The sequence below is a fragment of the Syngnathus acus genome, chromosome 2 (genome assembly GCF_901709675.1).
Source record: "Syngnathus acus chromosome 2, fSynAcu1.2, whole genome shotgun sequence".
Classification (NCBI taxonomy): Eukaryota; Metazoa; Chordata; class Actinopteri; order Syngnathiformes; family Syngnathidae; genus Syngnathus; species Syngnathus acus.
Window position 1 is genome coordinate 4697293 of NC_051088.1, and position 26247 is coordinate 4723539.

The window sequence follows — 26247 nt, forward strand, 5'->3', positions numbered from 1 at the left end:
AGTTGTTGTTAAACACCCTGAGACATCTTATTACTCAAATCTAACGGCATTTTTTGCTATATGAAAATAATTTATCACGGACAGAAAAGTAGAATTTAAGCATGAACGAATAATGTATACGGTCTTGTTCGCCTCTCAAGTGCGCTCCACTGGGTCCAGTCTGATGTTAATATCTTATGACCTTCCTCCTCCCTGGGTAAGACACTATTTTGAAGCTGAGATGAACTGATCCTTCGCACAATGCCAAAGAATACTTCATAGACGGTAATATGGACAGCTGAAGGACATTCACTGGTCCTCCTTTCGGCAATTAAAAAACTTATTGCATGGTAATGTGACACTGTAAAACGATACCTTTGAATTTGTGGACTAATAGTTATAATTTTATAATAATCATCTGTCGCTATAAAGCACAATTTGACTTTAGAACGTAACATTTTCAAACATCGTGCGTGTTTTGGTTGATGTGAGGCGACTGATAAATTCTCACATTTAGATGAGCGCGCATGGGTGGGGCGAGGTTCAACATTTTATGATCAACGTGAGCAACAGTTTAAAAACAATGCCATCGAAGCAATGTTTTTTCTAACTAACTGACTGACTGACTGACTATATTTTCTTTTGGGGTGTCGGAGAGACGACAAGAAAATCAGGAAGTGGAGTCTTCTTTTTTTAAGTCCCAATGATCGTCACACACACATCTGGGTGTGGTGAAATTTGTCCTCTGCATTTAACCCATCCCCTGGGGGAGAGGGGAGCAGTGAGCAGCAGCGGTGCCGCGCTCGGGAATCACATCATTTTTGCGAGAAGAGGGGAGGGGGTCTCCAGGAATGTTAAAGCATCCTAATTCCGTGTGGGCCACCAGTGTGAAATGGTGATGTGCATTCCAGTTATTTTAAGTGAACTGAATCTTTAGAATCAGTTCACTCAAAAGATTCGTTCAAACGAATCGTTCAACGAGCCCCCCCCCCCCCTACACACACACACACACACACACACACACACACACACACACACACACACGCACACACACACACACACACACTGTCCGAATGACGTCACAGATCAAACAGCCAATCAGAAAGTGGGGGTGAGGGCGGGTGGGGCACTTTTCACTCTCCGTGAAGCTTTAACCATGATTTTTCCCTAATGAAGTGGCCTGTGATTGGGTACACCTGAAAATGGCGGTGTACCTAATGGAGTGTCCGAATCAAAGTCAAAGTCAAAGTCAGCTCTATTGTCAATCCCTTCATATGTCAAGACACACAAAGAAACCGAAATTCCGTTTCCTCCATCCCACGGTGACGAGACATACAAGTAGGCGACACAAAACAAAAACAAGAAGGCACAAACCATAAATAATAAATAATAAATAAAATAAAATGAGCGATGAATAAAAACAGACCAATAACCCATTGAATATGAGGGGCAAAACCGAGCCAGTGAGCATACAGCAAGAACAGGACGCTACGCTGAAAGGGGGAGCGAGTTCAGGATCCTAACAGCCTGGAGTACGAAGCTGTTGGAAAGTCTGGTGGTGCGGGAGCGCAGGCTCCTGTACCGCCTCCCAGAGGGCAGAAGTTCAAACAAAGAGTGAGCGGGGTGACTCACATCACTCACAATCTTGGTCGCCTTGCGAGTGAGATGGGAGGTGTAAATGTCCTTCAAGGAGGGGAGAGAAGCACCAATAGTCTTACTAGCCGTTTTCACAATGCGCTGCAGGGCCTTCAAGTCTTGGTCAGTGCAGCTGCCACCCCAGACAGCAATACAGCTGGAGAGGACGCTCTCAATGGTGCCGCGGTAAAAAGTAGTCATGACGGCCGGAGGAGTCCCCGCTCGCCTGAGTTTCCGAAGGAAGTACAGGCGGCGCTGGGCCTTCTTCGCCAGCGACGCGGTGTTGGTGGACCAGGAGAGATCCTCACTGATGTGCACCCCCAGGAACCTGGCGCTGCTCACTCTCTCCACCACAGCACCGTCGATGGTCAGCGGCAGGTGTTGGGCGTGACCCTTCCGGAAGTCAACGACAATCTCCTTGGTCTTGTCGACGTTCAGCAGGAGGTTGTTGTCCCTGCACCACGCGGTCAGAAGGTCAACCTCCAGCCTGTATTGAGTCTCGTCTCCCTTGGTGATGAGACCCACCAGAGTCGTGTCGTCAGCAAACTTCACTATGCGGTTGCCGCTGCAGGTGGCAGCGCAGTCATGCGTCAGGAGGGTGAAGAGCAGCGGACTGAGCACGCAGCCTTGGGGGGCCCCTGTGCTCAGTGTGATGCTGGCGGAGATCTTGTCGCCAACACGTACCACCTGTGGCCTCTGACAGAGGAAGTCCAGTAGCCAGTTGCAGAGGCCGGTACTGAGGCCCAGCTTGTCAAGTTTGCTGATGAGACGCTGCGGCACAATGGTGTTGAAGGCAGAACTGAAGTCCACAAACAGCAACCTCACATACGAGTCCTTCCCCTCCAGGTGGGTGAGGGCCGAGTGGAGGGCAGAGCAGATGGCATCCTCAGAGGACCGTTTGGCTCGGTACGCAAACTGGAAGGGGTCAATGGTGGGAGGGAGAACTGACCGGATGTGCTCCAAGACAAGCCGCTCAAAGCACTTCATGACGATGGGCGTAAGTGCCACGGGGCGGTAGTCATTGAAGCAGGACGGAGCAGGCTTCTTCGGCACAGGTACGATGGTGGCTGCTTTGAAACTCGACGGGACGATGGCCTGCTGCAGGGAAGTGTTAAAGATGTCCGTGAAGACACCCGTCAGCTCACCAGCGCAGTCCTTCAGCGCTCGACCCGGGATGTTGTCCGGGCCCGTCAAATGACGTCAAAGATCAAATAGCCAATCAAGAGATGGGGGTGAGGGCGGGTGAGGCACTTTTCACTTTCACTTAAGCTTTTTCCCTAATGAAGTGGCCTGTGATTAGGTACACCTCATGGACACGAGGTAAAAAAAAAAAAAAAAGAATAAATAAATAAAGTGTAGCGAACGATTCGGTGATCGATTTTAAGAGTGAACCGATTCTACAGAGGGCGGGGCCACCTTATGCATTTACACATAAATACTTGCATTTACGTACGTATACAAAACGAGGTTCCAATTCCAAGAGCTGATTTAGGTATATACTCCCATCTGGGATCGAACCAAGTACTTAACGAGCAAGAGCCCGAGTCACTAACCTGTCGGACATTTCGACGTAGCGACCGTTTGCCGTCTGCACTATAGTGATGTGCATTCCAGTTCTCAAGCGAACTGGTTCGTTAGAAAAATCAATAATTAAAACACAGCATGAAGAGTTTCCCAATAATTTTGTTACATGACGCATAACTTGACAAACAGCACTGAAAAACTAATGATTATTTTACAAAGCACTTTTAAAAGAAATAGATTTGTTATAGTTAAATTCGTTTGTGTCGATTTATATTCACGGCAATAATAATAATAATAATGACTATTATTATGATGATGATGATGATGATGATGATGATGATGACAATAATAATAATAATAATAATAATAGAAGAAACAGGGCAAGTTTAGAATCAGAGGGGAAAATTTATCGGAAAGTTTACTTACATCTCAACATAAAAATCGCTTGTGTAATTGATATCGTGAAGTTTTTAGGAGATTACTGTTTCTGTTAACCAGTGTGAGCGCTCTAGGCAAACACTGCAGTATTTATAGTATGCAAAAAAAAAATGCAAGAACTGAGTTGCATATTATAGCCACTTTTATTCCGAAAATAGAATGTGCAAGTGTAACAACTAACAATTATAAACGTTTCCGTGAAAATGTTCAGCGTCTCTACCAAGGTCTCCACATATTGTGCTGGGTGTTGCCAACTTCACTGGGATTTTTGAGGTGACATTTCTTGAGCGTAACTCGTATTCTCTGGTCGTCCATTGTGGCGGCGGTGGCCAGCCCACACCCTTTATGCATGCTCATTCGCGTGTTTTCACTCGGGCGAAAGTGAGACGCGCCGTGGGTCCTATGTGAGGTCGCGTTGTCGTTCTTGGCTCTCCTCGGCAAGCCACGCGTCTCTGCGAGGACTGTGTCGCTATCCGTGGTCCTGGAGATGTCCAGTTTTCCGGGCAACTGCGACATCTTGAGGCGCTGTTGGTCGCTCACTGTGTCAGCCATCAGCAAGTAGTGTTTGACGTTGGCCAGGCAGCTGTGAAAGCCTTTCTGGAAATCGGAAAGCTCCCCACGCGTGGATGGGACTGCAAATATGAACAATGCGTCAAAGTCAAATTTTTGCGATTAATATGTGCAGACTTACAGGTGTGAGATTTCTTAAGGTGCTTCAAATGTCTCACGGTGAGCTCCAATATGTCAGCCTTCTCCAGTTTGCGCTTCCGAATCTGTACAAGAAAAATAACAAAAAATAACATTCCTGTTAAAATGCTCATATTTCAACACATAAAAAAATCCGTATGATAATGAATATTATTTGTTCCTTCTTTTCGCCCCTGATCACGTATCAAGAGTTGTGAACATTGTGCTCTTGTTTGTTTTTTGTCTTTATAAGTGCCATCAATTTTCATTGGTCTTGCCTTCTGAAATGCGACTTAGTTTTGTATTCCGTGCGGTTTAAGCACTTTGGTCAAGCCTGTTATATTAAAATGTGTTTCATGAGTTTAATTGTTTTGGATAATTCCTATAAAATTATCTTTTGGCCTTCAACTGTGTTGTTTTCTTTCCTTTTTTTCTTTTTAATAATCTATATGAATCTGACATATTACCACAGTTTGAAGGGTAAAGAAATGCCTGAACATAACATGATTACAACGTTTGGGTTCATTATTGTCTTATTCTTTTTGTAAAATGTTTTGAATGTGTATTGAACTGTTGGACTGTGGAGCGGCTATTTGCTATATGCTATTTGCTGGTTGAAATCCTTACAGTGCTGCTGTAGTGGCTCTCCAGAAGACATTTCAACTGGTCCAAACACTTGTTAATACGAGCTCTTCGTTTCTTCTCCATCAGTGGTTTGGATACCTGGGTAATTCAGATAAAATCGTTAATGCATTTGAGTAAACTTTTTACGATTACATTCACAACCTTTTTAGACGTACCTTATTTGCAGTGATTGAATCGGACTTGTCCACACAGTCAGTAGATGCCACCATTCTGTCTTCAGCCTGTTTTTTAAAGGGATTTTCTTTTCCTCTCCGCAGCCAGAAAGATAAAGTGGACCAAGCGCGGGTTTATATAGACACACCCACTTAACATCTCAATGCAAGAAGTCTGCCCGTCCCTCCCACGCCCAACACCCTCAATCCCTTCTACGATAAATAGCTAAACACTGCTGTTATTTGACGGCCAAAACCAAGCGGACACCCAAAAAGAGAAGATAAAATGTTGCTCATAATTAAAGAAACTGGACAAATAGAAAAAACAAATGCCTTTCACAAATAATAGACATCCCCTAAAGTTGTTCAAAATACCCTAGAACATATAGTACATACCGAAATAGAAAAGGTAATTAATATGTCCATAATTTGAGAACTTAAAAAAAAAAAATCACAATTGTCATATTTTCGCAGCAGGAGCCTGTTTCAAGTTGGAGCTATCTTTTAGAAGACACATTTCTTTGTTGTTGTTGTTGTTGTTGTTGTTGTTGTTGTTGTTGTTGTTGTTGTTGTTGTGTGCAGCATTTATAAATTAAAAAGTCAAATTAAGCAAACGACTGCGGCATTGCAAACGACTCGCATTACAGTGGCATCGTGTGGGGTAAAAAAAAGTAGCGTTAAAACCGAAAGTGAAAAATAATTGGCCATGATTCAGATTCTGCTTGGTCTTCTATTGACACTTTAATTTGGGAGTTTCACGCCAGCTATAGTTGAAGGCAGCACCGTGGTAATTTTCGATGTGGCGCCACGCATCCCGATTTTATGGTAGCTACTGCATGGCCCGATTGAGGTTCCACCTGCACTATGCTCGATTCACACAACCTGTTTGAGACAATATTTGTGGGTACGCACCAAATTGTTTGGATTGCAAAGGGGACTTTGGGCAAGCGAACTGCTATTCATCGGCTATTGAGCGTCATGACTTTTTGTCTCCACACCAAGCTGTTTGGAGGGGGGTGCGGATGTACTTGGGTTAGAGGGGCACCGAGGAGAATTGTGAGCCGCCCCTTGTCCTCGGTCCCCCGCCTCGCGATTCTCCACACTGCTCCCTGAAAGGAGAGCTGGCTTGGGAAAGTGGACTTCACTGTGGCCCATTGCGCATCTTTTACGCACGTAAAAAGCAGCCTTTGAAAATATCAATGAGTGCGTCGGGAAGCTTTGAGACGCGGCATCAGCCACTCAAGAGCAAGGGCCCGCATTTTGGACGTGAGGGGGAGGCTTTAGCACTTTATGAGGGTCACGCGACTCAATGAACGCTCGATGCAGCTGAAGACGGAGGGGTGCCTTTCCTGCATCAAATCGCACGCACACAAAATGTTTTTTTCTCTATTCCTGGCACCTACACGCATTAATGTCACCCATGCAAGTTAGAATTTCTCTAATTAGACATACGTGAGTTTGCTAATAGGAAGAGTATGGGGCTAAATTTGCACATATTGTTCGCAAGCTTTGACCAGACTAAAAAAATACATTTGTTAAATTATACTGGATAGGCTACCCTGCATTTGACGCAAGTTACCAATCGACCCTTTTCCGATGTAAAACTGTCCCAGTCCTGTTCCGTGCTTTCTGGTCGCTAAGTCTTGACAAGTGTCTTATTTAAGGGAGAGATGCATGATGTATAGAATCTTAATATTGCATCTCAAAGGTAAAAACCTGATGCTGCGATTTATAATATTTAGGTATAGTCATTTATTTGATTAGTCCTGGCAGGTCACGTGCACCTTCACCCCAGTATTATTTGTCAGTTTGTGTTAAAAGCCTTTATGTTACTATTTGTAAAAACCTTTTAAGATTTTATTCCTGCAGAGCTTTATTGGATCAAATGCGCCCCAAATATTTTATTTATGCTAAAGTGTATTTTTTTAGGATTATATTTTAGCATCAGCTTTTACTCTCTCTACTTTATAGTTAACATTCTGTATCTTGGCGGATGAATTGTGAGGTGTTATCACAACATGTTAACTCCATGCCTGCCAATCACATTCAGATGACTATATTGTCACGTCGTGGCTATGCAAATGACGCGTGTCCTGCTTCAAGTAAAAAAATAATGAAATAAATAAAATCCCCCAACACTAATTGCGTAAAATTTACCGAATAATTGCAGGGCACAAATTTAATGCAATAGTGATGCGTGCGTAATCGGTATGAAATCTGGCAGAGGTGCTGCGCTCCAAGGCAGCTCTGTGGTGTCTTTTGTCCTCTTTCCACGTCACATTAGTAAAGTTTTCACGCTTGCTTTGGACACAGCACCGTGGCAGGGTCTGTAAGTTTTTCCTCAGAGAACAGACACAGACATCGCCTCGCTTATTATTCGCCATAATTTCAATTAGTGTTGCCTCTCCTTCAGCGGTGCAAACAAGAAAAGAGTGCTAACATGCAGGCAAGGGAAGGGACGATCGGCCAAGCTTTCAAAGAGTTTCTCTCTGCACCCCACTTCAAAGTCTCCATGCATGTCATCATCCATCCATCCATGAGAATGGCGCAACGAGAAACTTGTGTCCCAGTTGGAAGCGAGAATGCATATGCCATTACCGACAAGTTAAGTGTATGTTTATAAAAAGGACGCGGCTCTCGCGCCACTTTTACTCTTTGAGCCTCAGATCATTCATTAACCTTTTAGGGCTTTTGTCATGGAGCCGTGCCGACGGGGGCTCCGACGGATTCACTGTAAGGATTAGGCTATTGGGGGACTTGTTAGCAACAATTAGTGAGGCAATTATGCTATTACTGCAATAAACTATGTTCTTCTGGGGAGAAAACGGGTACATTTGCAAGTCAATGGTTAGACAAAGTGCCTGTAATCGACACTCCAATGCTCTTTAGTTACGTGTACGTGTCTCATTCACCTCAAGGAAAAGTTGCAGTTCTTACATTACATTTCCCTTTTTTAATTTTTTTAAGATGTAACGTGACGCCGGCATGCTGGAGATTTATAGAAATTGAGTGCTGCGTATTGATACTTATCTGTTTCCTCATTGTGAGAAATCATACACACCCTTAAAACTGCTGGTCTGAAATTCGACCGAGACGCCTGGGTCAATTTGAGTCATTTTTTTTGGTTGATTTGTTCAAACCAATCCATTGATCCATCCGTGCATCCATCAACGCATCCACAGTCCACAGTGACTCTATTGTCATGAGGACTTCATGGTCTGTCTTTCCTTCCCATGAGCGCTGTGGCTGCGTCTCATCCAGACAAGGGCAGGCCCACATTAGGCACAGCGAAAGCGGAGCAAATCGATTTGCCGCCTTCCATTCAGGTGCACTTGAGTCTGCGCTGGTGTGACCAAAGGGCTTTTGTTGTGAGCAACAAGTGCACAAAACGAAGCAGGTATACACCAACAGGTGCATGCAGTGGAATAAAAAATATATACATATTACAAATATAGACAAAGGATTTGGGCCAAAGCCACGCGACAGCACCTCTGATCAGACATCAAATAGAAGGCGCATCATGAATTTCTATGGACTGCTCCTCGGGTTATTTAAAGAGTTCTTCCTTTGCTTTGGGCGCACAATGGTCGCTGGTCGCGGTTCGCCTGTGTGTGCACGGGTGAGCGCATGAAAGGAGCAGAGATGCACATTAACATCGCTTAAGGTTCTCCTAAGGCCCCAAATGAACTGACTGCAAAGTAACTTTATAACTCGCTGGAGGATGAAGCCTTTGTGCGCGCCTCAAGTGAAAGACAAGAGGGAGAAAAAAGGGAGCGGGTGAGTGGGGGGATGCCATTGTTGAACACTAAAGCGCATGGGTGTGGGTATTGATGCGCCTTGAATTGCAAAACATCTGCCATTTACTTGGAACCACTTGAGCGGGATTTGAATTAAAATTAAGCAGCAGCCCTTTAGTGCACTGTCTTCGTAAAACAACACTGCGGAGACGGAAACTGCACGCGCTATAAAACCCGATATGCAACTAAAAATATAGTAATATCGATCAAATATAGTATTGCTGTCACATTTCGGCTCATTTTGTAACTCGCATTCATTCAATTCGATAAATTTGTGACTTTTTCATGATTTCTTTTTATTTCTTATTGATACACCCCTCTGTGCCGTTATTTTTAAGCAGTGACTCACAGACTAATTATTGACCGAAAAATAATTGGGGATTTTGCGTGCATCAACCTCTACTCATATCATGCACGATCATCTCTTGAATTTATAAGGGATGATATTTTCCCCGCCACACAAATCCCACATGGGAGCAACCTTAAGTGTTTCATTGTTTAGTAAGAACCAGTTGCTCATCAAGGGTTTCCCAGGGTTTCCCCTTTATCTGTCCAACGTGGAAAATTGAAAGGTGCAACTGAAAAGACACAGGGGCGTTCCTACGATTTTCTTCGCTCCTTATGCTATTTTTGGGACACACAAATGTGCTGCTGCAACAGAATTGCTGCGTATAGCAAAATGCATAATCATGAACAGTGTGTAATCTAAACGGAATGCTACCGCAGCACTGTGCGTCACGCATGAAGAAGCGTATCATGGATAAAATCACACAAGTCTTGAGAGTAAGGCATATTGCGAGTCTCCCACCATATAAAAGCTTAAAAGAGTTTCCAACATATCAAATTAAATAGGTAAAATAGGGTCACAACATAGCAAAAATATATTGAAATTTAAAGAAGTTGATGAGGAGCAAATTGTTCTAAAATCTTCCTCAACAACAAATGAAGAGCATATGGCCAAAAATGTTGTATATTGTAATTTTTTTTGGATAACCTTGAAAAGGATGGATAAATCTATGATAAGACAAAAAGTTAAAATAGTACATAATAAGATCAGAGGATCAAACCTGATCTGTAACTAAAGTGTAAGGTTGAAGATTGACAAAAAAAATAGGGAATTTTTCTTTAAATGTCAGAAATAGTTTAGTGTAATATAGGCCTAAAAATGCAGTTTTGTGACAATAAAGTTGAAATTGTATGAAAAAAATAAACAGATCAGCTGTATTGCATTTATGGTGACTTTGTAGCAAAAGTTTAATAAAGAATACGATAGAGCCAACCACCAAATCATGCCCGCTGAGTTAAGCAACGTGTGCTGCAGGCAAATGGTAAGTCGCAAATTGGTATGAAATTGTCAATTTGTTGGTGTCAGCATTGAGCTGCTCCCCCACGGCGCCATATGCCATGTTAAGTGTCACCATTTAGCAATTCGTTCCTACTTTCACGGTTCATCCTCCACGTCCAGTAGCGGTGAATAGCCGCAACAAAATGGCAATTGAAGCACAGAAATGACCACACACACCCGCGGGGGAAACCTTTCCGCTCCCCCACAGAACTGCTGCGTGACTTTAGGTCATCAAGGATTCCTATATAGGAATAATGATAATTATTGTTGGTTGCAGGTTTGCAACTAGGTTAAAAAATGTTGATTGAATGCGACCGTTTTATACAAACAAAACACAAACATATTTTAATTGAAGCTGTAAATATAGAGTTCAAAGTTGTACCAGGAGAAAATCCACGGCGCGGCGAGGACAACCTCCACAAAGGGGAGTACGAGGACTGGATTAGAATTTACGAACTAGGAACTGTGGGGCGGATTCCGCCACGTCAAAACCCGGTTAAGTCTAAATTGGGGAAGATGTAGTGCAATACTGCCGCCAAGTGGTGATATGATAAATCGAAGGTGGAAAAAGACATGGAAATACGTAGTGTGGAAGGTGCAGATTATGACATGAAATTCAACGGTGAAACTTCCGTACAAAATAGTGAAGGAAAAACGTACTAATGCACTTTTAGTTATAATTGATGTCTTTCCGTGGTCCTGAAATTCTTCACACGATCTTGAACAAGTTATATTAAAATGATCATAAAATATCCACAAAAATCCAATGACTTTTATTTAAATACAGCTTAATTCCCATTGGTATATTGGAGTAAGACCATGAATTTTGTCTTTATGCTTCTCTACACCGACAGACAATCAACGTGTGATTAAAACAGGTTTCAGCTTTAAGAATTAAGCAAACAAAGCCACCTATTTCCTGGCATTCATTGAGGCTGACATTTCACGTTGCCCCCTGCTGTTCAGTGAAATTGACATCACACCAAATGTCTATTATAAAAATAATAACAGCAACTGTTTCAAATTAATCAATGGTTATTGTGAGGCGGTATTCATTGCTGGGTGTTACTGGCTAATTGTTTTGGTATAATTCTGGATTATACCTTGGAAGTACTGTGGTGTGTTTTTGTGGGGTTGAAAAATAATGATGTAACATTTTGGGAGGAAATACCACAAGAAGAAGGAGTAGAGGCTGGAGAGCACTGCCAGAGCATTCAGGCTTTGGACAAACTTGCCCCTATAAAGCAAACAAATCGTCACAAAAATAATCCAGGTGAGGATCAGCAAGAGCAGGCAGAAGGTTATCGCTTTGGCCTCGTTGTAATTTTTGGGGAGGTCCTTCCCCATATAGGAGAAAATGAAGCAGAGGGCGCACAAAGACACGAGCATAACCGTCGGACCGGTGACCGCCTTGGCACTGATTTCACAGCTCAGGATAATTTTGTCTGGAGACCACGTTGTCTCATTATACGGCTTGGGGGTGGAAATCCAAAAGCTAACCGAATTCATGACGCATTGCGTTAAAAACGTCCCTGTGACGACGAGCCACTGACCGTGATATTTCACCCACCAACCGTATAGTTTGGGGAACTTGGCGGCCATTTTGAAAACGCAAACAATCTGGAAAGCACGCACCACAAAACACGCAAGGCACATCGAGAAAAGCAACAAAAAGGGCATGAAACGTAAGACGCACGAGAAAACCGAGGGCTTTCCAAAGAAGAAGACGATACTCAGGCTGCTCAGACTGAGGCATCCCAAAATGAGAAAGCACATGTGGCCGCCGGCGGACCTGACGACTGGCGTGTTGTAGTTGAGGGCAAAGATAACACACATGGCGACTCCCAGGAAGAGTAGCAGCAATGTTCCCACCAAGATCAAAATAGCAGTGCTGTCCTCAAACGAGACGTACTCCACTTTTCGTAGGGTGCAAGATGTGCTGGCTTCTGGTGACCACTCCGTCTCCTTACACTCCACACACGTGTATGCGTCCTCTGGAGTGTACACAAAACCAGTCACTACTTTCAAATCTTTAGCGTGATCTGGAAACAGACACTCAGCTGTCTTCCACAAATTAGATGGGGGATTTAAAACCGGACTAGTATTTGAAAAAGGGTTGGCGTTCTGAAGTTAAGGTTTCAACACAGCTAGGGTTAGAGATTCAAATTAGGCTTTTGAGACACAGTTTAGCTTTAAAACAAGGATTATGAGTTAGCTTTTCTAGCTGTGGTAAGGGGTTTAAGTTGTTGTTTTAACAAAGACTTACGTTTTTAGAAAGGTGTCTCCTAATTTCTACTTTTTAATTATTGTTTACTTCCTGTATACTAAAAGTCACTGACAAAAATTGATTTATTTAGCAATTTATTTATTGTGCTTTGTTTTATGAACAGCACATCTATGGTTGTCTTGAAGAGTTTAAAAATGTGATTAGTGGACTGTATTCAAAGTTCCGCTAAATCGACCCTTGACTCACTAATTGAACACTGCAACTTGTTTCAGCCAATGACGGATACGAACGACAATAATTATAATACTAAATGAAAGATCAAATTTAATTGTATACTGTATTGCAACAATACAACACTGTATCATGAAAAAAACATTTAGAGCAAACTGATGCAATGGAATAACCAACAAGGTCAATCCATTTATACTATGAAATATCAAATGACGTTGAGACCAACGTACCTGTGATGTTGATATAGGTTCCATTAGGACATTCCTCACAGGTGAAGCAACACTTGTGAATTCCGTCCGGCTTCTTTGCAAACCCAACGGGACACTTGTGAGAGCATTGTGACGTTGGAACCTGCAAAAGAGAAAGATTGTAGCAGCCTCATAAACAGAATGAAATTTGTTTAATTAGGCGATTGGCACTCCGAGGCCAGGTTGATTCTAACTGTACCCCTCTCTCAGCTAAAAAATAAAACTAGTGTGATATAAAATAGTTGTCAGAAAAGATGAAGACTTTGCCTACCTCCCATTCTCCATGCCAGTGAATTCTACTGTCGTTGATAGCAAAGCTGAGCGAGGATTGAAATTCATAGACTCCAATCTCCTCAATGCCCCCGCTTTTGTTCCAGAAAACGATGGAATAAGATCCAAAATTGGGGTCCCCGTGCTCATCAAATTGTATGCGCTGGTTGAGCAGTGTGAAATTGGACTTCTTCAGCTCCACCAGAACCTAAAAGAAAGAACATAGGGTCTCATACAGCATGCACACTTCATTGCAAACTAAAGTTCATGCCGTTTACTTCTAGTTGCAAATATAACAGTGAAATAAAAATGAAGTTGTAGCATTTCCAGAGCTTCAAACTATTCTGAATGTAAACAGTTTAAATTATTTGAACCAATAAGTCACTCACCGTGTGGGGAAAGACGGAAATATTTCCCAGACACCTGTACGTGTCACATTTCAAGACGTTGTGTAAGGCGTGAGCGATGGCATATACGGCGGAATAAACAGAAAACGAGTAGGACGGGTCCACGGAGATGATATCCTGTGCGCTCAGCGTAGAGCAGTTGCAAATCTGATTGCAAAACTGAAGCTCCTCTGCATTGTCACAAGGACTTTGGCTTTGGGACGCAAGAAGAAATTCTGTGAAACCGGGTATTTTTACTACAGGCTGAGATACTCCCAGTACAGTTCCAATTTTTTGGATGCCTTTTATTTTGGGGAGCTTCTCACTTAAGGACCAGGTGTCAATCGCCAGCCACACCTTGTTGGTGACGCCCAACTGTACCGCCGACTCGACGAGAGTCTCGGCCAGCAGTTTGGGTGCAAAAACTACAATGGTTTTTATTCTCTGCACTTCAATGTGGTAGAACATTTCAGAGTAATTTGCGTTGTGTTTGAGATCCATGGCGAAGGCCAGGCAAATGTCGGTATCTTCAATCATCTTCCTGAAGAGCGCCAGACCGTCATTGCCGTAAGCATCGTTGCTGTTTAGGAAGGCCACCCACTCCCAATGGAAGTGATTAATGATGGCAACAATTATTTTGATGCTGGCTTGATTGGAATGCACGGTGCGAAGGAAAGATGAATATTTTGCTTTTTCGGAAAAGGCCGAGCTGCCAGCGCCGTAGCTGACCTGTTAAAAGGGGTGACAGAGGAGATGTCAGTTTTCAGTCACAACAAATGAACACACAATATCAACTTTTTATATGAACTTCAATAGTCCTATGCTCTTTAAGCTAGCCTATCAAGGATCACTGTTCTACGTCTAAGAACTGTATTTATTGTGTGAATGCTGAATATCTTGAGAATTTCAAGTAAAGCTATGTATGGTGCAAATTTAAGCATCCACACCATTTATGAAAAAAATACATGTTTACAACACGTTTCAAAAGTCACGACACTTTCTTTATTCTATTTCTGTTGGGGTATCATTCAGACGGGAGGCTCTTAGCATTTGACAGCTTACGGGTAAGCTTCATCACTCTCTGAAGAGCCTGCTGGATTTGACATTTGTGGATGCAGAAATGCTATTCATCTCTTCTGATAGACTTGCTGTAGTAGTTTGGTGTTTTGATCAACTGTGTTACTAGTATACCATCACCTGTTTCCTAAAACATATCCTCTTTGGAGAAAATAGTCATGGAAAGCACAACTAGCACTCTGCGTGTGACAGCTATAAAGCTTCTCTTTCAAGGCGGCAATTTTGAACTGCTGCGCCAATGTCAATTGGTGAGCTGTGGGCAAGGGAATGATGCGTGTCGAAAAACTTCAAAGCCCAAGCTCTCTCTGAACTAGAATTAGATACAAATACTGTCTAAGCTATGTTGGTAGAGTAGTTGTAGAGTTACCAGTGGAATGAGATCCATCATGAAGAGCGGCGCTATCGTCAGCGTGTCGGTGCTTGTAAAAGGGCCTACCACTCCTACGACTTTGGAGGCTGCAGACACAAGCAGCCGTTCTTCACTCCAAGGTCGGATCAATCCCTTGTTTGAGATGAGGTCCAAAATACCGGGGAAATTGTCGGAAACTGAGCAGTGGTCAAATATCTTGTAGCCCAGAGACACATTGGGCAAGAGTTGTGTTGAGTTATTGATCTGCTCCACAGAGAATCTCATCAGCTGAAACCGCCGATAACTTGACACACTCAAGGCTTGACTGGAAGGAGAAGTTAATTTGACTATGACATTTTCATCATCCAAAATAAGAGCTCTCAATACGATGCGGTATAGCGATATACCATTGCCAACCACAAGCACATTCGGCTGGTTTAAATTTTATGCCAAATGTTTGGACACTCACCTGGAGCAGCGGATGGCCTCTGGTCTCTCGTGGCTGCCAGCGCTACTAGTGTGAATGTCGAAAAGTCCACCTATCAAATAGTCTCCATTCAGGTTGAATTGAGATTTGCTGCACTGAGACAATGTGTGTAAAACATATTCCATCACATAGCAAGAGACAAGAAATTGCCGCATTCTCTTCACTTCCATTGCGCAAGCCTGTGTAAAGCTGTCTGTATGATACCTTTCTGCTTTAAACAAGTAACATGATGCTTCTATTGGCAAAACATTTCCATGCACTTTGGAATGCATGATTAGAATTGGCATCAGCAAAGGATGAGGGCCTCCCAAATCAGTATGCAAAGAGAATCTCAACTGACTGTGAAGACTCTGCAACTCAGGTTAAAACCATCTCAGCAAAGGCAAACTATATGTTTTAATCAACTTTGGTCAAAAATACAATTGCATGCTTTTTTTCTCCCCAAACATAATATTGTACTTGGCGGGAAACCGCAGTGGAAGCTTAAGTTAAAAAATGATGTCAAAGGACGCACGAGGTCACAAGCAAATAGAGTACATTCATTCACCCAGTGAGCCACGTTACATCCACTTGCAAATGTGATGCGCACCGACACAAATTATTTGCAAGCACCTTTTCCCTCATGAGAGCAATTTAGTTCAGATTCACTTATTGCAGTCAGTATCATAAAATTTAATTCAGAGTACACGGTTTTGCAGGCAAGTGTAGAATTCATAGAAATGTGCTCCTTATCCACCATTTCCAAACAGTAGATTGGTGACTCTGACGAGACAAAAAACAATGCACATGTATTTCTGAACTGGTTCTAGGGACATATTCTTTTTAATAGCATTTGAAGTGGAAAAAAATACATTTAAGTTATTAAAACCAAGTTCTGAACAGTTACAAGAAAACAATAACATGCAAGTCATAAGAAACAGATCAAATGCTCCAAATCAGGAACTCGATTAATCGGTTCTGCTTTTAACAATTTTAGTTTAACTTTATTTGAACACTAGCAAATGTATATCTACCATAGTTGAAGGGGAACAAAAACAAAAATAAATCTCAATCGTCATATTTAAAGATATATATTTACAGATCTTTTCGACAACCATTTGGAAGCAACTTTTTACAGGAAATATGTTTTGCTCCCTTGACCACAGTCCGGTAAGAGCCAGAGTTTCCAGGATTTTGGAAAACAATATATATATATATATTTGGTCATATATATATATATATATTAAAAAAAAAAAAAAGGTCTGTCAGGGATGCCCCTTCCCGCAAAAAAACCCAAAAAACCAAAAAGGTGTGATCGCCACCCACTTCATCCATTTGACATAATAAAAGCCCTCAATCTCAGTTTTCTTACGTTTCCTCTGCAAAAGAAAGAACAACAGTTTGCTTGGAATGATGATGATGTCACGTTTTTATGAAGAACAGGTTAGAAATGATTACAGGAGCTAGTCTACACAAATCAGAATAATGGCACATAGGCTTTGAAACACTAATAGGCCAGGACTCAATTTTGCTTCTCATAAGGACCCCCAACCACCCCCACCCCTGTGCTCAGAAAACATGTCGGAGCCTCACGAGACTTGACAAAACCTCCAATCGATTCACAGATTAGTAAACTAATCCAAAATAGAGTCATACACAAATGTAGCCACCAACGTGGAGTCTCTTAAAAACTGCACCCAGGTGGCCTCTTTGAAGATGATGCGTGGCTCTCTACATCCATAGTCAATGTTAAAATGGGAGGTAACGCTAATTCATGGACTTGCCATTTCAAACAAAATGCCTTTCCAGCCACACACTACGGTGATTCGTGGTGACGAAATGTGTTTGTGTCACTTGTCACATGTGCATCCAATGACGCAGTGGCTTGGTGAGCAATCAATTGAGGTCTTCTATCAATCGATTACAAGTATTTGAGTAGAGGTGAACAAGGTCTGATTTTTAACATGAATGTGAATTCAAGTGAAATGCCACAAATCCAAATTTCGCTCCGAAGTATTTCAGCGGAGGAGCACATCAGTTTTGTCGAGATGGAATTGTTCAATCTAGAAAGGTTTTGTTGAATTTATGTTTCCTCTTTCAAACTAATCATGTCCTGATTGGCACTATTGAATTTTAGCACATAGAACAAACAAATTGCTGACATAATACTCATCCATCCATTTATATTATTGAAAAATCAACGGGGGCTAACAAGAGGGGGAGTAAATGCTTTTTCATTGTGGTTCTCTGTGAGCTCGTACAAAACCAGCAGGCTTTAAAAGGCAAACGGCAGCACAGAGTCCCACCGACTCCTAACAAATGTTGGCCAAATCTAAATGTAGGACTAGAGTCCTCTAAAGAACGCCCCCTCCCCTCCCATCAATCCTAGTGGTCAAAGGCAACACTTTCAGACTTGTTTGATCTGCGCCGAGAGAATGCTCTTACAACACTGTCAAACGTGGATCAATAATGGTGTCGTTTTTATTCTTGTCATGTAAATGTCCCCTTACAAAAAATGATCTGAGCCCCTATCTCTCCATGGACTGTGAATGGTAAATTTCATACAAGGACAAAGGGAAGTGGGGGTTTTAACTAGCAAAAGGTTTCCCTGTTTCTTCCTTGCCTTTATATGTCCTCTTTCCATGCGTGAATGGTAGGTATCTATACTTGATCATATGCTGGAAAAGAAAGAAAGGGGGGGGGGGGGGGGGTTAACAGCAGGTAAAGGACTTATATCAGTAGTTTAGAAGATTTAAAGAAAGGCCTAATATATTCTGGGAAAATAAAATGCATCAGATTCAACAGAACAGTGTAAAAATATTTCCTATGAAGGCACAACCTCACCATAAGCAAACCAAACAAAATATCTGCTTAATGTTCATTCATTGAAACAAAAAAAATTCCCAATTTATAAAATTTTGCATTTAATTTGTTCAAGAGTAGAGCAGTTCAATAGCAGTGTTTGTGTGTGGGCAATCATTGTGGTGGTACAACATCGACAACAATTCAAAAGGTTTTTGAAGTTGAGGAATGAGACTCGATCTAGCCATTTGGTAGAATAGCATATATTGATGCAATCATTTCTTTAAAACCTGCATCTCAAACATTGTTACATTTTTTTGTTATTCTCCTGCAAGTTGGTTTTGAAAAGGGAAGTCGAGTGTGTGACTGCAGTCTCTGCACAAACACTGGTATCAGTGCATTTTGCAAAAGGAAACATATTATATCTTGAATAAGGTCTTCTTATGTTTTCATTAAATGCAGTTATCTGCTTTTGTCAAGGTAATGAGCAATATGACTCGTGTATAATCTCAACAAAACAGTTTTCATAAATTTCAAGCACTGTGTGAGAGTTTGTATCTTTACCTTGATCTGCCTCTTCATGGTGATGCAGAAGAGCATGATGAAGTACATCACAAGTATAGGCCAGAACACCGGCACGTTGAAGGCTTCAAAAAAGGTGCAAACCATGGCAATGACAATGCCTTTTGTTGCTGAATGCCTATCAAGAGAAGAGTTCATTTAGAAACAAGGAACTGCCTGGTGAATTCTAACTCATATGGTGTCAAGATATGGACATTGTCAATTACATGCATAGGGTGGAGTTGGTGTGGAACAAAATCAACAATGACCTAACGGGATTTAATTATCAGAACTTTTGCATATGAGCAAAACGTTATGTTCTGCTGATATGTTTCTCAACATTTACTTTTTAATTGTTGGGATATTTCCACATGGAAACAAAGATGACCCTTCCAAGCATACATATGTATGGCGTCTGATGCAAAACACTACTTTGGCGTGGCTCCATGCGGTGACCTGCTGTTTGCATAAAGACTGGCCACACAAGGAAAGTTTTAAGTCAAAGGCACATTAGTGGACTGCTGCTGGACTCACCAGAATTTGAACTCAGGCAACCTCCTGATGAAAGGACGGAACTCTTCATTCTGCTTGGTAGGAAGGGCTGGGCCCTCATCTGTGGAGAAGGCAGGGCGATGTGTGGTTAACAACGCAAATGAACTTAGATATGAACGCATAAATAAACATTTACATGACAAGAGTGCAAATTCATGTCTGATAAGAAATACTAATGTTTAGAAAAGTGCTTTTAAAGTTCATTGCACTACAAATAAGAAGAATCTTACATCCTGATAATCACAGAAGAAGGGGAAAGAAAACAAAGATACAAATTGAGTGAACTTGCCTTCATCAAGCAGTGAAGGATCCACTTTTGGTGATAGAAAAGCAATGAACAGGTTCAGATGGTAGATTCCCAAGGCATATGTAACTATGTACCAACCCTGCAAAGCAGTGGGAAATCAAATTAAAGGCTCTTTTGCAAACAGTTTACACCGATGTCACGAATAAGGACAGTTGAACAATAGGTACTAGGGGCGCAACGGTATGGGTAATCCACGGTACGGTCCGTATGTCGTTTTTTGCGCCACACCTTTTTGTGGATACAGAATACACTTTTTTTAATTGAAATATTTCTTTATTTTGCTTTTCAGCAGCATTTTTGTAAATCTGGAAATAATTAATAATAGTTTCGACACTTTAAATCCTAACCCCTAATCATAAGTCTTACAAGTTTACTTGTAATGAGGATCGTTAACTACATAGCGTTGAAGCACAATTCAGAGTTCATTTTGTTGTGATTCTCTTTACTACATGGAGACAAAAGTTTGAGTAGAAGAAACATTACAATGGATTCTTATTGTGGTGCTCAATCGGAATGCCCGTAGCGCAACTTTGTCAACTCTCTCCCGATTCTGTAAGTGCGACAAGTGCTCTGTTTTGCCAGCTGTGTACAGTAAAATAAATGTAAGACAAAAGAGGAAGCTCCTGATCTCTGATGGGTTTGGGTGCAAGAAAAGTACAAAATACCAGCTGCACTTTTGGAATAACTAAGTAAAAACCTCAACTTATCGCCGCCAACATGTACAAGTGATGTTTCTAAACAAGAAGCCCAAAGTAATCGATGATACGCAGACCTGGCAACCGTGGCTGCACCGACCCTCCTAGAGTTAAAACAGGCAGCGCAAGAGCGCAAATGCCGGCCCAAGCACAACAGTGATCGGATATTACTTTGCGGAAGGAGGAAAGCTTTTTACCAGCTCAGACAGGCACATAAACGATGGCCTGTAAACGGATCCATGTAAAATGAAGTACCGTGCTGTCCCGTGCGGAGCGGACCGAACGGTTTGATATTTTGCCGTGTACGATTACACCCCTAATAGGTACGTGGAATATATTGACACTGCAAGGCAGATGGAGGGGCAAGGCTCATGGCTGGTTGGAGTCATCTGACGTGGAAGCTGCAGCTGCAGTTTAAAAGAAACAAGGAAACAAAACAACTCCTAGCTTGTAAACGTGTAACAAGCAGTTTTGTTTGAACTGTATTGTGTTTCTTAAATGAAAGTGAATGGACAGCAGTCAAAAAGAAGTGAAGACGTTCTCACATTACCCTTTTACTTTCATCGACCAACTTGGCAAGGAGTTACTCGTCAACAGTTATGCAGGTCTTATGTTTGTTGTCAGGGCGGAGTTGTGTTTGAGCTATTTGTTTGGATATTTACCAAGTAAGAGTTCAGCTATGCAGTAATGAGAAGGGTTTTTTTCGTGACTCGTGAATTTTTACAAACAAACTTGAAGCTGCCTATCACTATACAGAAGGTTAGCCTTATGCCTGTGGATCTGATATATAGCCTGTTAACGAGCAGAGTTTTGTCCAGTAAATGCCTACCCTTTTATAAAAATCAGGTTAGGAAAGCATACTGGTAAGCATGCAAGAAATAGCTGGATGGCATTCAAGTCTCGCGTCTCAAGATAGGAAACAAAAATATGCTAACATGAACAGGTTTTTACATTGAGAGTTACAGAAGCAGGCAAATGACAAAAGTAGTGGCAATACACTATAGTATGCAAGATTTCTTTTTAGATTGTTGAATTAAGCAGGTCACGTCACAAATTTAATCAGCCTTTGTACGTCACAAATTTAATCTGCCTTTGTAAACGCTGGAAAGGAAACCATTACCTGGAGTATGTACACTCGGATCATGTACAGCGCAGTAAGTACAAGTGTGGAGGCCCATCGCACTATAGAGTATGGTGTTGATTTGTCGAGCCATGACTGATAGATCTGTTTCACATGACACAAAAACACAAATAAGTGGACGTAATGTTACCATCAGAGATGATATAACCTTTGCGGTAATGACTTTATACAGTACAGTACAGTACAGTACAGTACAGTACAGTACAGAGGGGCCTCTGGAAAATATATTGCGTCAATTTACTTGGTATCAATTCTGAACATTTCCGGAGCATCAAGCATAATAGTCCGTTGTTCTAAATCAGGGGTGGCCAACCAGTCAGAGACTAAGAGCCACATTTTTTTACTGTGTACCGCAAAGAGCCACAAGAATGGGTTTGCCCCTCCTCCTTTGCGGGATTTCACCTCATGCGCATGCGCGTTTGACGAAAATACCATATTGAACTCAAGCGAAGCGAACACGCAGCGTTTGACGAAAATACCATATTGAACTCAAGCGAAGCGAACACGCACAAAAACAAACAAACAAATAAACCCACAAATGTTGATATGAACGTAAAGGAGCCGCATGAAACCCGGCAAGGAGCCGCATGCGGCTCGCGAGCCGAACGTAAAGGAGCCGCATGAAACCCGGCAAAGCGAGCCGCGGGTTGGCCACCCCTGTTCTAAATTAATCATTTCTTTTATGGCCAAAACACTTGTGAAAGCTTATGACTACATCACAAACATACCGTATTTTTCGGACTATAAGTCGCGTTTTTTTCATAGTTTGGGGGGGCGACTTATACTGAGGAGCGACTTATATGTGAATTTTTTCACAAATTTTCAAAATTAAAAAAAATAAATAAAGTGAAACCGTGATGTAGCAAGGGATTACGGTAATTTGAATTTCAAGTGACGTCAGTGGCGCGGCGGTTGTTTACATAAAGGACAAAGATTCGATCACGGGATGACGAAGGGCCCCACGTACTACCGGCATCATGAGCGGCTTTGTAAGTGACACGGAGGATGAAGAGTTTGAAGGATTTAATGATTTGGAGTGACACAGAAGGTTTGAAAAACTATTATGGCTTTTACCCGGTCCTACTCTACGGAAATCTTTCACCTCCGTGGATGGAAGTCGGGGGCCGGCGCTCGGCCGGGTGGCTGTCCGGGGATGGTGGATGGGGCTCGGACATGGCTTTTACGCACGCCCGGTCCTATTCAATGGAGCTCTCTTCCCCCTCCGTGGCTGGAAGTGCCACCTCCGGGGATGGAAGTCCACGCCACCACATGCCTGGAAGTCCACGCCGGTGCTTGGGGCCGTGCGGCGGTGAACTAATTATGTTATACCGTTTTTTTCCATGTATAATGCGCCCCCATGTATAATACGCACCCTAAAAATGGCATGTTGATGCTGGAAAAAAGCCTGTACCCATGTATAATACGCACCCAAATTTTGACTCCTACTTAAGTCCGTAAACGTAAAATTATTTCAGAAAAAAGCATCTTTGGGAACAACCGGATGTTATTCTGCCGGTCAGTATCACTGCGCATGCGCTAGCAAACTCGATAGCGAAGAAATGTTTCGGATTTGTGTAGGGTACATTGTGACAGCAAACGAGCAGGTGATCGAGCAAGCGTCTGATACGAGAGCATTGTGTTCGTATGGAGCGTGTTTGAAGTGAACAGCAGAGAAGAAAGCGCATCTGTAATGGCGGCCTCCGTATGATATCCGGATAAATAAATAAATAAATTATACCCATGTATAATGCGCACCCCAGATTTTAGGACAATAAATTAGTTAAATTTTGCGCATTATACATGGAAAAAACGGTAGTTATTTGATATATTTTATTTCGTGTAGCAACTTGTATATGTTTTTATCGTTACAGTTCAGCAGTTGTTGGCTCGTTGAACTCTTGTTTTGTTAAATAAAGAGCCGTTTACCAAACCCACGTTTTTCCTGGTACTTTGTTAACGCTACAATATAGTTATATACTAGATCTGTGGAATAACGATGAGGCTGACGTCGGGGCGCACGCGCGGCGTTGTTGACAAAGGACGAGGAATTTGATCGGTGGATTTAATGATTTGGAGTGACACAGATGGTTTGATAATATTATTGCTTGTATAATAGTTATTTGATATATAACTTATATATCGTTATATGGGCCTGTGGAATATTTTGAAGTGCAAGCGCTGTCAGCAGTGCGCACCCGGCCGGCATTGTTTACATAAAGGACGATCGATGGATTTAATGATTTGGAGTGACACAGATGGTTTGATAATATTATTGCTTGTATACTAGTTATTTGATATATAATTTATATATCGTTATATGGGCCTGTGGAATATTTGGAAGTGCAACCGCTGTCAACGGCGTGCAGCCGGCATTGTTGACATAAAGGACGATCGATGGATTTAATGAATTGGAGTGACACAGAAGGTTTTATAAACGTGTTATTTATGTAATAGTTATTTGAATAACTCTGAATGTTACGTCAGGCCCGTTCTCAGCTCTTCGTTTGCGTTTATGTCGCGTTAGCATACCGTATCGTTTAGCCTGTTGTTGCTCGTTCATGTCTGTTCTTGGTGTTGGATTTTGTCGAATAAATTTCCCCCAAAATGCGACTTATACTCCGGAGCGACTTATATATGTTTTTTTCACGTTATTGTGCATTTTATGGCTAATGCGACGTATATTCCGGAGGGACTTTTAGTCCGAAAAATACGGTACAGTAAAATACTCCAAACTGCATGAATTAAAACAGGATCATCAACGCATAAAATGTTTAATGATGGGAAATTTGCAGCAGTGCATTGTCATCATTCAATTTCGCCACAAGCACAAATCAACTAAACCGTTTTGCTGGCAAGTTCATGACAAATGCTCACCTGTCCGACCCGTGTGAAAAAGGCAGCAACTACAGATGGTTTTCCATGGATTGAGTCCCCAGCACTGTCCCCTTCTGACATTCTGCATGGAAAGGCGGAAAAAAAAAAAAAAGGATTTTAATTGAGACCAAGTGTAAGTTCGTTGAGTTTCGTTTTTGAACACAACCAGTGTCTCCCAAAACAGTGGAACTATTTAGAGCGGTAGTTTTCATTTGACAAACAGGACGTGATCTGGACCACAATGTTACAATCAATCAAACAGACGTATTACTCGCCATTAGGAATCCATCATAAATGTTAACAAATTTAGAGCCTCTGGTTATATTGAATTGAACGCACCACTACAGTCACAGATTGCTTTAGTACATTGTGACATTAGCTAATAAAATGCCGACAGTGGGAAGCTACTGTGAAATTCTAACGTGTGCGCCGATAGCATTGATTGGAGAAATCGACCAGTGGCTATGTTACTCAAACAAAGCGATAGGAAAGCATAACACCGATATACACAAATACATAATGTGTCGTGTTACTCACATTAGCTTGAGAATGGAACAAGCTAACTAGCCATAACTGTACATTGACCTTCGGCCTAAATTGTCGATTGTATGGGTAATGTAGTTTTTAAAAAGTATTTCTTACTCGGCAGCTCACACGAGAGAATACATGATAGAACAACATTTCCCAAGTGCTACATACTAACAAACCAGCTTTTGTTTCTGTAGTTCGCGACACACCACATCGCTTTCAATTCATAGCACAATGAAAACCTTGAACTACAAATCCCAGAAAAAATACATGACAACTCACTTCCGGAAAAATCGGAAAGCTTCTGCGGTGCTAGCTAGTCAGAGAGCTAGACCCGCTACATTATTTAGTATTTACATAAGACCAGTATTTATTTCTCGAATCAAAGTAATTCATATTACATTGTTCAATAAAATGTCTTGGGCACGCGCCGTGACTGTTTTAACAAACGCTCCGAAAATGGCCAAAAATAGTAGTTTCTTACCTGATACAGCCGCTGTGTCACTACCCGGCTCTACCTCAACGAGTAGACAGTCACACGAACCAAACTCATGCGACCACGTCACAACTTCCGCGAGGATGGATTTTCCGGCAGACTAGACGAGTAGAACCTCGAAAACAGGCCGTCGGATGCAAGTTCAATCACTTTATCGGGCTCATTTTGCACATGACCGTCAGGTTCAGTTTCCACGCATGGAATACGTAAAAGTGAGTCTGAACGGTTGTATGACTGTTTACGTGCCATGCTGGTCAACTGACTGGCGACCAGGTACACAAGTCCGCCTTTCTGGGGATGGGCTCCAGCACCCCCAGATCTAACAGGATGAGTGGTGCAGAGAATGGATGTTATATAAAAGAAAACATGTTTTATTCCTAAATGGTATATTTTAACATTGCATGTAGGGAAGAAAAAATGTGTACGTTAATGTTTTCATTCAAATATATTGATCATAAGCCATAAAAGTGGTACCTGAAAACACATCTATAGAATTAAATGCAAATGTAATGTACTTAGGTGTTAAATGCAACTGAGCTGTAGTTAACATGGGGAACTACTGAATTTAAAAAGAAGTTGGGGTAGGAACCCCAGGTATCCATGTGACCAGCCAACACAACACAACCCCGCTGACCTCCAAAAATTGAACAGGCAGCAAAATTACCAATAACAAATGCATGTCAAAACGAGGGGGAAAAAATGCATTCGCCCATCAACCAATAATTCAATGTAACATCCGTATTAAAGAAGGCATCAGTGGCAGCTCAGTTATATATCGTCATTAAGTTTCAAAATGTTCCATTCGCACCTTCCCTTTAACAAAATAAATAAATAC

The 26247-nt window shown here is 41.9% G+C and overlaps 3 protein-coding genes across 5 annotated transcripts; all 3 read right to left on the reverse strand.

Moving 5' to 3' along the window:
* Nucleotides 1-3702: 3702 nt before the first annotated feature.
* Nucleotides 3703-5150, reverse strand: her3 (hairy-related 3). Its single transcript, XM_037280748.1, has 4 exons — nt 5064-5150; nt 4891-4986; nt 4268-4349; nt 3703-4208 (listed from the first exon to the last, which is right to left on the reverse strand). Exons 1-4 carry the CDS (start codon nt 5115-5117, stop codon nt 3793-3795), a joined length of 648 nt encoding a protein of 215 aa, XP_037136643.1. The 5' UTR covers nt 5118-5150; the 3' UTR covers nt 3703-3792.
* Nucleotides 5151-11179: 6029 nt separating this feature from the next.
* On the reverse strand, nt 11180-15315 carry LOC119137972 (taste receptor type 1 member 1). Its single transcript, XM_037277558.1, has 5 exons — nt 15009-15315; nt 13568-14293; nt 13171-13386; nt 12891-13011; nt 11180-12196 (listed from the first exon to the last, which is right to left on the reverse strand). Exons 1-5 carry the CDS (start codon nt 15273-15275, stop codon nt 11268-11270), a joined length of 2259 nt encoding a protein of 752 aa, XP_037133453.1. The 5' UTR covers nt 15276-15315; the 3' UTR covers nt 11180-11267.
* Nucleotides 15316-16707: 1392 nt separating this feature from the next.
* Nucleotides 16708-25501, reverse strand: rer1 (retention in endoplasmic reticulum sorting receptor 1). Of its 3 annotated transcripts, XM_037280735.1 has the most exons (8): nt 25401-25501; nt 24389-24470; nt 21494-21598; nt 19661-19757; nt 19354-19432; nt 18823-18958; nt 18080-18134; nt 16708-16835 (listed from the first exon to the last, which is right to left on the reverse strand). In XM_037280735.1, exons 2-8 carry the CDS (start codon nt 24467-24469, stop codon nt 16825-16827), a joined length of 564 nt encoding a protein of 187 aa, XP_037136630.1. In that variant the 5' UTR covers nt 24470; nt 25401-25501; the 3' UTR covers nt 16708-16824. The 3 variants fall into 3 exon arrangements, with proteins under 3 accessions (XP_037136630.1, XP_037136612.1, XP_037136621.1); XM_037280717.1 differs by lacking the exon at nt 16708-16835 and having other exon boundaries at nt 17615-18134; XM_037280726.1 differs by lacking the exons at nt 16708-16835; nt 25401-25501 and adding an exon at nt 24926-24969 and having other exon boundaries at nt 17615-18134.
* Between the last annotated feature and the right edge of the window lie 746 nt (nt 25502-26247).